General features: G+C 50.0%; 2 protein-coding genes across 2 annotated transcripts in view; both read left to right on the top strand.

The window, feature by feature from the left end:
• The window catches only part of LOC124001333 (deubiquitinase DESI2-like), a 1,147,470-nt gene that overhangs the window by 744,143 nt on the left and 391,101 nt on the right, over positions 1-12,226 (top strand). The window lies entirely within an intron of this gene.
• map4k5 (mitogen-activated protein kinase kinase kinase kinase 5) overlaps positions 1-12,226 on the top strand; it is a 121,456-nt gene that overhangs the window by 38,878 nt on the left and 70,352 nt on the right. Inside the window, 6 exon segments of the mRNA XM_046308051.1 lie at positions 4,620-4,701; positions 4,840-4,885; positions 5,081-5,212; positions 5,796-5,858; positions 6,207-6,288; positions 6,962-7,078. Of these exon segments, the coding sequence (XP_046164007.1) occupies positions 4,620-4,701; positions 4,840-4,885; positions 5,081-5,212; positions 5,796-5,858; positions 6,207-6,288; positions 6,962-7,078 (522 nt within the window).

Below are 12,226 nucleotides of genomic sequence, written 5' to 3'. Positions count from 1 at the left end.
CACTGCCTTTGTTCAGGGGCAGAACGACAGATTTTTTTTTTTACCTTGTCAGCTCGAGGATTTTTTATCTTACAACCTTTCAGTTACAACTCCCAACGCTCTAACCACTAGGCTACCTGCCGCCCCTACACTCTAACCACTAGGCTACCTGCCGCCCCTACACTCTAACCACTAGGCTACCTGCCTCCTCTACACTCTAACCACTAGGCTACCTGCCTCCTCTACACTCTAACCACTAGGCTACCTGCCTCCTCTACACTCTAACCACTAGGCTACCTGCCTCCTCTAACCACTCTAACCACCACTAGGCTACCTGCCCCCTACACTCTAACCACTAGGCTACCTGCCGCCCCTACACTCTAACCACTAGGCTACCTGCCGCCCCTACACTCTAACCACTAGGCTACCTGCCGCCCCTACACTCTAACCACTAGGCTACCTGCCGCCCCTACACTCTAACCACTAGGCTACCTGCCGCCCCTACACTCTAACCACTAGGCTACCTGCCGCCCCTACACTCTAACCACTAGGCTACCTGCCGCCCCTACACTCTAACCACTAGGCTACCTGCCGCCCCTACACTCTAACCACTAGGCTACCTGCCGCCCCTACACTCTAACCACTAGGCTACCCTGCCTCCCTAACCACTCTAACCACCACTAGGCTACCTGCCGCCCCTACACTCTAACCACTAGGCTACCTGCCTCCCTACACTCTAACCACTAGGCTACCTGCCTCCTCTACACTCTAACCACTAGGCTACCTGCCTCCTCTACACTCTAACCACTAGGCTACCTGCCTACACTCTAACCACTAGGCTACCTGCCGCCCTACACTCTAACCACTAGGCTACCTGCTGCCGCCCTACACTCTAACCACTAGGCTACCTGCCGCCCCTACACTCTAACCACTAGGCTACCCCCGCCCCTATCCCACTAGGCTACTCCGCCCTAAACCACTAGGCTACCTGCCGCCCCTACACTCTAACCACTAGGCTACCCCCCGCCCTACACTCTAACCACTAGGCTACCTGCCGCCCCTACACTCTAACCACTAGGCTACCTGCCCCCTCTACACTCTAACCACTAGGCTACCTGCCTCCCTACACTCTAACCACTAGGCTACCCTGCCTCCTCTACACTCTAACCACTAGGCTACCCTGCCTCCTCTAACCACTCTAACCACTAGGCTACCCTGCATCCTCTACACTCTAACCACTAGGCTACCCTGCCGCCTCTACACTCTAACCACTAGGCTACCCTGCCTCCTCTACACTCTAACCACTAGGCTACCCTGCCTCCTCTACACTCTAACCACTAGGCTACCCTGCCTCCTCTACACTCTAACCACACTCTAACCACTAGCTACCCTGCCTCCTCTACACTCTAACCACTAGGCTACCCTGCCTCCTCTACACTCTAACCACTAGGCTACCCTGCCACCTCTACACTCTAACCACTAGGCTACCTTACCTCCTCTACACTCTAACCACTAGGCTACCCTGCCTCCTCTACACTCTAACCACTAGGCTACCCTGCCTCCTCTACACTCTAACCACTAGGCTACCCTGCCTCCTCTACACTCTAACCACTAGGCTACCTTACCTCCTCTACACTCTAACCACTAGCCTACCCTGCCTCCTCTACACTCTAACCACTAGGCTACCTGCCTCCTCTACACTCTAACCACTAGGCTACCCTACCTCCTCTACACTCTAACCACTAGGCTACCTGCCTCCTCTACACTCTAACCACTAGGCTACCCTGCCTCCTCTACACTCTAACCACTAGGCTACCCTGCCACCTCTACACTCTAACCACTAGGCTACCTGCCTCCTCTACACTCTAACCACTAGGCTACCCTGCCTCCTCTACACTCTAACCACTAGGCTACCCTGCCTCCTCTACACTCTAACCACTAGGCTACCCTGCCTCCTCTACACTCTAACCACTAGGCTACCCTGCCACCTCTACACTCTAACCACTAGGCTACCTTACCTCCTCTACACTCTAACCACTAGCCTACCCTGCCTCCTCTACACTCTAACCACTAGGCTACCCTGCCTCCTCTACACTCTAACCACTAGCCTACCCTACCTCCTCTACACTCTAACCACTAGGCTACCCTGCCTCCTCTACACTCTAACCACTAGGCTACCTGAGAAGCATGGTGTGACATATAATGTCTGCAGACTGAGTAAAAAACACAGGAAGAATGAGTGGCTGGCTAACTGGTGGGGGGGTGTGACTGATTTTGTCAGACAGCACAGGCAGCATCTCTATACAGCTTAGATGATGACTTGGACTGAAATAATAATAATAATAATAATAATAATAATAATAATAGTCATCGAATAAAACAAATGGCATATTTTATTAATGTGAATAAATTATGGTTAATACCATCATGGGACTTAATTGTATTGATTGTTTTATTCTGTGTTAACAGCATTCAACTCAATCAAAACCGACATCGGAAACAGATTTTAATTCATTTTTAATTTAAACAAATCGAACAGAAACCGAACCGACCTCCAGAATGGCACGAGTCACTCAGAGCTATTAGACTTCAAATGGTAGAGAAGGGACTGAAACACGGAGGGATTTTACCTGGGCTTATCCAATAAGAAACACACGTTTACAAGGTTCTGTGACCTACTGGCCACGTCCCAGTTCGTGACTCCCGCCCCAAAGTGTCATAGCTGTTCTCTTGTGGTGGTGTTTAACAGAGGATCTCTCAGCTTTACCATCGTACACAGAGAAAGTCATTTCCTGTTTCCGCTGTCTGTGCGCCCTCTCTTTGTGCTCTCTCTCTCTCACACACACACACAATTCACAGGGCTTTATTGGCATGGGAAACAAATGTTTAAATTGCCAAGCAAGTAAACTTATTTCTGCTCTCTTTACCAATCTTTCTCGCGCTCTCTGTTGCTCCTTTCGCTCCATCTCTCTTGCCCTCTCTCCTTTCTTTCTCTCTGTGCTCTCACCCTCTTCTTCTCTCTTTCGCTCTGTGCCCTCTCCTCTCTCCTCCTCTTTCTGTCTGTGCTCTCTCACCCTCTTCTCTCTCCTCTCTCTCTCTGTGCTCTTGCCCTCTCTTCTCCCTTTCTCTCGCCCTCTCTTCTCTATTTCTCTCGCCCTCTCTTCTCTCTTTCTCTCTCCCTCTCTTCTCTCTTTCTCTCGCCCTCTCTTCTCTCTTTCTCTCCTCCTCTTTCTCTCTGCTCTCTCGCCCTCTCTTCTCCTCTTTCTCTCTGTGCTCTCTCGCCCTCTTCTCTCTCCTCCTCTCTTTCTCTCTGTGCTCTTGCCCTCTCTTCTCTCTTTCTCTCGCCCTCTCTTCTCTCTTTCTCTCGCCCTCTCTTCTCTCTTTCTCTCGCCCTCTCTTCTCTCTTTCTCTCCTCCTCTTTCTCTCTGCTCTCTCGCCCTCTCTTCTCCTCTTTCTCTCTGTGCTCTCTCGCCCTCTTCTTTCTCCTCCTCTCTTTCTCTCTGTGCTCTCTCGCCCTCTTCTCTCTCCTCCTCTCTTTCTCTCTGTGCTCTCTCGCCCTCTTCTCTCTCCTCTCTTTCTGTGCTCTCTCGCCCTCTCCTCTCTCCTCCTCTCTTTCTTTCTGTGCTCTTGCCCTCTCTTCTACTCGTTTTCTCTGTGCTCTTGCCCTCTCTTCTACTCTTTCTCTCTGTGCTCTCTCGCCCCTTCTCTCTCTCTCTGTGCTCTCCTCTCTTCTCCTCTTTCTCTCTGTGCTCTCTTGTCCTCTCTCTCCTCTCTTTCTCTCTGTGCTCTTGCCCTCTCTTCTACTCTTTTCTCTCTGCTCTTGCCCTCTCTTCTCCTCTTTCTCTCTGCTCTCTCGCCCCTCTTCTCTCTTTCTCTGTGCTCTTGCCCTCTTCTTCTCTCTTTCTCTCTGTGCTCTCTCGCCCCTTCTCTCTCTCTCTTTCTGTGCTCTTGCCCTCTCTTCTACTCTTTCTCTCTGTGCTCTCTTGTCCCCTTCTCTCTCTCTGTGCTCTTGCCCTCTCTTCTACTCTTTCTCTCTGTGCTCTCTCGCCCCCTTCTCTCTCTCTGTGCTCTTGCCCTCTCTTCTACTCTTTCTCTCTGTGCTCTCTTCTACTCTTTCTCTCTGTGCTCTCTCGCCCCCTTCTCTCTCTCTGTGCTCTTGCCCTCTCTTCTACTCTTTCTCTCTGTGCTCTCTCGCCCCCCTCTCTCTCCTCCTCTTTTTCTCTGTGCTCTTGCCCTCTTCTCTCTCTCTCTCTCTCTCTGTGCTCACTTGCCTCCTTCTCTCTCTCTCTCTCTCTCTCTCTCTCTCTCTGTGCTCTCTCGTGCCTCTGCTCTCTCTTGCCCTCTCTCCTCCTCATCTGCAGAATGCATCCAGAAACAGTTGTCAATAAAAGCCAACCCCCGTCACCACAATACCAACTCTCTCACAGTGGCCCCACAGTGAAAATACAATACCTGCTAGCTACGCAATTACAATCACTTTATCACAACCAGTCAAAGATGCACTAACACCGCACATGTCCTCTTTCCACAAAATCACTATCTTGTTTGATCAGTAATTATAAGTTCTGTAGAGCGATGGAACGTTGCTGTGCTGCTGAGAGACTTTAACGGTTTGATGTGTTTTGGTCTCGTTTCTTCAGGGTGCTAATATCCTCTTAACAGACAATGGGGATGTGAAACTAGGTGAGCTATTCATCCATGCTTGAAGACCCGTAAAGGTCGATCTCATGACCCTCCGCTGTGTGTAATGTGTTTGTATAATCTGAATAGATCTTGTCACTTGTTGTTCCAGCTGATTTTGGGAGTGAGTCTTTCTCGGGGACAGTCCTCTGTCGGGAACTAACAGTCCTCTGTCGGGACTCATTGTCTTTCTCAAGAGGAAGTCCTTCATCGGGACTCCTTATTGGTGAGTATTTCTCTGAGACAGTCCTCTGTCGGGACTCCTTACTGGTGAGTCTTTCTCTGAGACAGTCCTCTGTCGGGACTCCTTACTGGTGAGTCTTTCTGAGACAGTCCTCCACAGGGGGCAGCAGTGTAATAATTTAACTACCCCACAGGGGGCAGCAGATTGAGATGTGTAATATGTGTGTTATCTGTGCAGGATGGCCCCGGAGGTAGCAGCAGTAGAGAAGAACGGAGGTTACAACCAGCTGTGTGACATCTGGGCCGTGGGCATCACCTCTATAGAACTGGCCGAGCTGCAGCCCCCTATGTTTGACCTCCACCCAATGAGGTACTGTTCTTTTTCCACTTCCTCATTTATCAGCCAATCGGGGCTAACTCTGCCATCCACTTCCTCACTCATCAGTGCTGTTTCTGCTCCACTTCCTTATCAGCCTTTGAGGTGTTGGCAGAAAGCGGATGTTGCCTGTTTTCAGGGATACAGTTTTTTTCCCCCTGAAAAGAGGAGGAGGAAACTCCGTTCAGGCGTCTCTTTGTCTCTTCCGCTCATTTCTTCCTCATCAGCCAATGAGTCACGCTCCTGCCCTCCATATACATGTCATCCACCAATCAACTGCTGCATCTGCCCCAATTCCTCACCCATCTAATAATCAGCTTCTGTCCCAGATTTTATCCAATTCCTGCTTTTGTATTCTGATAATGTTCCCTCTGATCTTTTCATCACTAAGCTGTTCTCTGATATTAATGCAATTAAAATGACAGGGGTCGAGTTTCCTAAAACGTTGCAGCCCTAAGATCTCTGTCTACCATTGGCCCTTAAGACGAGCTTTAATGCTAGGAAGGTTTTTTTGGGAAACACACCTCAGAACACTGGTGGTGAACAGATAACAATGATTTGATGTGTTGTGTTCCAGGGCCTTGTTTCTCATGTCGAAGAGCAGCTTTCAGCCTCCCAAGCTGAAAGATAAAATTAAGTGGTGAGTACAGTACGCCTGTGTAACGGATGTGAAACGGCTAGCTTAGTCAGCTGTGGTGCAGAGCTAAATAGCGTTTCAATCGGTGACGTCACTCGCTCCGAGACCTTGAAAGTAGTGGTTCCCCTTTGCTCTGCAAAGGGCCGCGGCTTTTGTGGAGCGATGGGTAACGATGCTTTGTGGGGTGACTGTTGTTGATGTGTGCAGAGGGTCCCTGGTTCGCACCCGGGTATGGGCGAGGGGACAGTTATACTGTTATACCTGTGACCTGGAACACCTCCCCCCTGTTTGTTTATTCTGTTATACTGCTGCAGTCAGTAACAGTTCTCTCTCCCCCCCTCCTCCCTCCAGGTCCACAGCCTTCCATAACTTTGTGAAAGTCTCTCTGACCAAGAACCCAAAGAAGAGACCGACAGCAGAGAAGCTCCTATCGGTAAGTAACACATCCTCATCGAAAGGGCTTCTTGGTTGAGGAATGGGGTCGGGGGAAACCAGGTTTTAGACCGTCTCTAATTAATCAAGTTAATAATTACAAGTGTTCTGGATCATTAGTGTTGACAAGACTCTTCCTCTGAGATGAGAAGGAAAGTGGTCATCTCTTCTTCTTCTGGGCTGTCAGAGGTTGATCCTCGTTAATAGTTGTCTGTTCTAAAAGCTGCTATTCAGAGCGTTAGTGTGCCGGCCATCTTGTGTTATTGTCACAAGATCACTAATAAAGTCTGTCCCCTCCCGTCTGTCTGTCCCCTCCCGTCTGTCTGTCCCCTCCCGTCTGTCTGTCCCCTCCCGTCTGTCTGTCCCCTCCCGTCTGTCTGTCCCCTCCCGTCTGTCTGTCCCCTCCCGTCTGTCTGTCCCCTCCCGTCTGTCTGTCCCCTCCCGTCTGTCTGTCTGTCTGTCTGTCTCCCTCCCGTCTGTCTGTCTGTCTCCCTCCCGTCTGTCTGTCTGTCTGTCTGTCTCCCTCCCGTCTGTCCCCTCCCGTCTGTCTGTCCCCTCCCGTCTGTCTGTCCCCTCCCGTCTGTCTGTCCCCTCCCGTCTGTCTGTCCCCTCCCGTCTGTCTGTCTGTCTCCCCCCTCCCGTCTGTCTGTCACTCCCATCTGTCTGTGTTGCAGCATTTGTTTTTAGATCAGACAGGGCTGACTAGGAGAGTAGCTGTGGAGCTGCTGGACAAGATGAACAACCCAGACAACCACCAACACTTCTCTGAGGTGGACGACGATGACCTGGAGGTAAATAACTAACCACAGCCCTGTCTGTCTGTCTGGGACTATAACTAACCCCAGCCCTGCTGTCTGTCTGTCTGTCTGGGACTAAAACTAACCCCAGCCCTGTCTGTCTGGGACTAAAACTAACCACAGCCCTGTCTGTCTGTCTGGGACTAAAACTAACCCCAGCCCTGCTGTCTGTCTGTCTGTCTGGGACTAAAACTAACCCCAGCCCTGCTGTCTGTCTGTCTGGGACTAAAACTAACCACAGCCCTGCTGTCTGTCTGTCTGGGACTAAAACTAACCACAGCCCTGTCTGTCTGTCTGGGACTAAAACTAACCACAGCCCTGCTGTCTGGGACTAAAACTAACCACAGCCCTGCTGTCTACCTGGGACTAAAACCAACCCCAGCCCTGCTGTCTATCTGTCTGGGACTAAAACTAACTACAGCCCTGTCTGTCTATCTGTCTGGGACTAAAACTCACCACAGCCCTGTCTGTCTGGGACTAAAACTAACCACAGCCCTGTATCTGTCTGGGACTAAAACTAACCACAGCCCAGTCTGTCTGGGACTATAACCAACCACAGCCCAGTCTGTCTGGGACTAAAACCAACCACAGGCCTGTCTGTCTGGGACTAAAACCAACCACAGGCCTGTCTGTCTGGGACTAAAACCAACCACAGGCCTGTCTGTCTGGGACTAAAACTAACCACAGGCCTGTCTGTCTGGGACTAAAACTAACCACAGGCCTGTCTGTCTGGGACTAAAACTAACCACAGGCCTGTCTGTCTGGGACTAAAACTAACCACAGGCCTGTCTGTCTGTCTGGGACTAAAACTAACCACAGCCCTGTCTGTCTGTGACTAAAACTAACCCCAGCCCTGCTGTCTGTCTGGGACTAAAACTAACCCCGGCCTCCTGTCTGTCTGTTGTCTGTCTGGGACTAAAACTAACCCCAGCCCTGCTGTCTGTCTGTCTGGGACTAAAACTAACCCAGCCCTGTCTGCTGTCTGTCTGGGGACTGTCTGCCCTGTCTGTCTGTCTGGGACTGTCTAACCCAGCCCTGTCTGTCTGTCTGGGACTAAAACTAACCACAGCCCTGTCTGTCCGCCTGGGACTAAAACTAACCACATCCCTGCTGTCTATCTGTCTGGGACTAAAACCAACCCCAGTCTGTCTGTCTGGGACTCAAACTAACCACAGGCCTGTCTGTCTGGGACTAAAACTAACCACAGCCCTGTCTGTCTGGGACTCCCCCCGTCCACAGCCATCTGTCTGTCTGGGACTAAAACTAACCACAGCCCTGTCTGTCTGGGACTAAAACTAACCACAGCCCTGTCTGTCTGGGACTAAAACTAACCACAGCCCTGTCTGTCTGGGACTAAAACTAACCACAGCCCTGTCTGTCTGGGACTAAAACTAACCACAGCCCTGTCTGTCTGGGACTAAAACTAACCACAGCCCTGTCTGTCTGGGACTAAAACTAACCCCAGCCCCTGTCTGTCTGTCTGTCTGGGACTAAAACTAACCACAGCCCTGTCTGTCTCTGTCTGTCTGTCTGGGACTAAAACTAACCACAGCCCTGTCTGTCTGTCTGGGACTAAAACTAACCCCAGCCCTGCTGTCTGTCTGTCTGGGACTAAAACTAACCACAGCCCTGTCTGTCTGTCTGGGACTAAAACTAACCACAGCCCTGTCTGTCTGTCTGGGACTAAAACTAACCACAGCCCTGTCTGTCCGCCTGGGACTAAAACTAACCACAGCCCTGCTGTCTATCTGCCTTAGACTAAAACTAACCACAGCCCTGTCTGTCTCTGTCTGTCTGTCTGGGACTAAAACTAACCACAGCCCTGTCTGTCTGGGACTAAAACTAACCACAGCCCTGTCTGTCTCTGTCTGTCTGGGACTAAAACTAACCCCAGCCCTGCTGTCTGTCTGTCTGGGACTAAAACTAACCACAGCCCTGCTGTCTGTCTGTCTGGGACTAAAACTAACCACAGCCCTGTCTGTCTGCCTGGGACTAAAACTAACCACAGCCCTGTCTGTCTGCCTGGGACTAAAACTAACCACAGCCCTGTCTGTCTGCCTGGGACTAAAACTAACCACAGCCCTGTCTGTCTGTCTGGGACTAAAACTGTCCCAGCCCTGTCTGTCTGTCTGGGACTGTCTGTCCCTGCCCTGTCTGTCTGTCTGTCTGGGACTAAAACTAACCACAGTCTGTCTGTCTGTCTGGGACTAAAACTAACCACAGGCCTGTCTGTCTGTCTCTAAAACTAACCACAGGCCTGTCTGTCTGTCTAAAACTAACCACAGGCCTGTCTGTCAGTCTCTAAAACTAACCACAGCCCTGTCTGTCTGCCTGGGACTAAAACTAACCACAGCCCTGTCTGTCTGTCTGGGACTAAAACTAACCCCAGCCCTGTCTGTCTGTCTGTCTGTCTGTCTGTCTGTCTGTCTGTCTCTAAAACTAACCACAGGCCTGTCTGTCTGTCTCTAAAACTAACCACAGCCCTGTCTGTCTGGGACTAAAACTAACCACAGGCCTGTCTGTCTGGGACTAAAACTAACCACAGGCTGTCTGTCTGTCTGGGACTAAAACTAACCACAGGCCTGCTGTCTGTCTGTCTGGGACTAAAACTAACCACAGCCCTGCCTGTCTGTCTGGGACTAAAACTAACCACAGCCCTGTCTGTCTGTCTGCCTTAGACTAAAACTAACCACAGGCCTGTCTGTCTGGGACTAAAACTAACCACAGCCCTGTCTGTCTGGGACTAAAACCAACCACAGCCCTGTCTGTCTGGGACTAAAACCAACCACAGCCCAGTCTGTCTGGGACTAAAACCAACCCCAGCCCTGTCTGTCTGGGACTAAAACTAACCCCAGCCCTGTCTGTCTGGGACTAAAACCAACCACAGCCCTGTCTGTCTGCCTGGGACTAAAACCAACCACAGCCCTGTCTGTCTGTCTGGGACTAAAACTAACCACAGCCCTGTCTGTCTGCCTGGGACTAAAACTAACCACAGCCCTGTCTGTCTGTCTCTGTCTGTCTGTCTGTCTGTCTGTCTGTCTGTCTGTCTGTCTGTCTGTCTGTCTGTCTGTCTGTCTGTCTGTCTGTCTGTCTGTCTGTCTGTCTGTCTGTCTGTCTGTCTGTCTGTCTGTCTGTCTGTCTGTCTCTAAAACTAACCACTGCCCTGTCTTTCTGGGACTAAAACTAACCACGGCCCTGTCTTTCTGGGACTAAAACTAACCACTGCCCTGTCTTTCTGGGACTAAAACTAACCACTGCCCTGTCTTTGTCTGTCTGTCTGTCTGTCTGTCTGTCCTGTCTGTCTGTCTGTCTGTCTGTCTGTCTCTGTCTGTCACTGTCTGTCCTGTCTTTCTGGGACTCTGTCTGTCCACTGTCCCTGTCTGTCTGGTCTGACTCTGTCTGTCCACTGTCCTCTGTCTTCTGTCTGGGACTGTCTGTCTGTCTGTCTGTCTGTCTGTCTGTCTGTCTGTCTGTCTGTCTGTCTGTCTCACCATTATGACATTGTTTACTCTTGTGGTGACATGTTATGTATTTACAGTGAAAGTATTCAGACCCTTTCACATTTTCCACATTTTGTTAATCAATCAATCAAATGTATTTATAAAGTCCTTCTTACATCAGCTGATATCTCAAAGTGCTGTACAGAAACCCAGCCTAAAACCCCCGATAGCAAGCAATGCAGGTGTAGAAGTACGGTGGCTAGGAAAAACTCCCTAGAAAGGCAGGAACCTAGGAAGAAACCTTGAGAGGAACCAGTCTATGTGGGGTGGCCAGTCCTCTTCTGTCTGTGCCGTTAAGTTATAGCCTGTTTCTAAAAATATATATTTTTTAAATGCTCAGCACTCTATAAACACAATACAATACCACATAATGACAAAGCAAAAAAAGGTTTTTAGAATTGTTTTCAAATGTATAAAAAAATTGAAAAAAGAAATACCTTATTTACATAAGTATTCAGACCCTTTGCTATGAGACTCAAAATGGAGCTCAGGTGCATCCTGTTTCCATTGATCATCCTTGAGATGTTTCTACAACTTGATTGGAGTCGACTTCTGGTAAAGTCAATTGATTGGACATGATTTGGAAAAGCACACACCTGTCTATATAAGGTCCCACAGTTCACAGTGCATGTCAGAGCAAAAACCAAACCATGATGTCGAAGGAATTACCCGTAGAGCTCCGAGACAGGATTGTGTCGAGGCACAGATCTGGGGAAGGGTACCAAAACATTTCTGCAGCATTTAAAGGTCCCCAAAAACACAGTGGCCTCCATCATTCTTAAATGGAAGAAGTTTGGAACCACCAAGACTTTTTCTAAAGCTGTCTGCCCGGTCAAACTGAGCAATCAGGGTTGAAGGGCCTTGGTCAGGGAGATGGTCACTCTGACAGAGCTCACAACTTCCTCTGTGGAGATGGGAGAACCTTCCAGAAGGGCAACCATCTCTGCAGCACTCCAAAAATCAGGCCTTTATGTTAGTGACCAGATAGAAGCCACTCCTCAGTCAAAGGCACATGACAGCCCGCTTGGAGTTCGCCAAAAGACACCCAAAGGACTCTCAGACCATGAAAAACAAGACTCTCTGGTCTGATGAAACCAAGATTAAACTCTGTGGCCTGAATGCCAAGCATCACGTACGGAGGAAACCTGGCACCATCCCTACCCTGAAGCATGTTGGTGGTGGCAGCATCATGCTATGAGGGATGTTTTTCAGTGGCAGGTTCTGGGAAACTAGTCAGGACTGAGGAAAAGATTAACAGAGAAAAGTTCAGAGAGATCCTTGATGAAAATTTGCTCCAGAGCACTCGGGACCTCAGAATGGGGCGAAGGTTCACCTTCCAATAGGACAACGACCCGAAGCACACAGCCAAGACGACGCAGGAGTGGCTTCGGGACAAGTCTCTGAGTGGCCCAGCCAGAGCCCGGACTTGAACCCAACCTGAAAATAACTGTGCAGCGTCACTCCCCATCCAACCTGACAGAGCTCGAGAGGCTCTGTAGAGAAGAATGGGGAGAAACTCCTCAAATACAGGTGTGCCAAGCTTGTAGCATCATACCCAAGAAGACTCGAGGCTGTAATCACTGCCAAAGGTGCTTCAACAAAGGACTGCGTAAAGGGTCTGAATACTTAAATGTGAATGTGA

This window comes from Oncorhynchus gorbuscha, linkage group LG17 (assembly GCF_021184085.1).
Source record: "Oncorhynchus gorbuscha isolate QuinsamMale2020 ecotype Even-year linkage group LG17, OgorEven_v1.0, whole genome shotgun sequence".
Taxonomy (NCBI): domain Eukaryota; kingdom Metazoa; phylum Chordata; class Actinopteri; order Salmoniformes; family Salmonidae; genus Oncorhynchus; species Oncorhynchus gorbuscha.
Note: the sequence above shows the minus strand (reverse complement) of the source record. Positions and strands in the feature narration are given on the sequence as shown.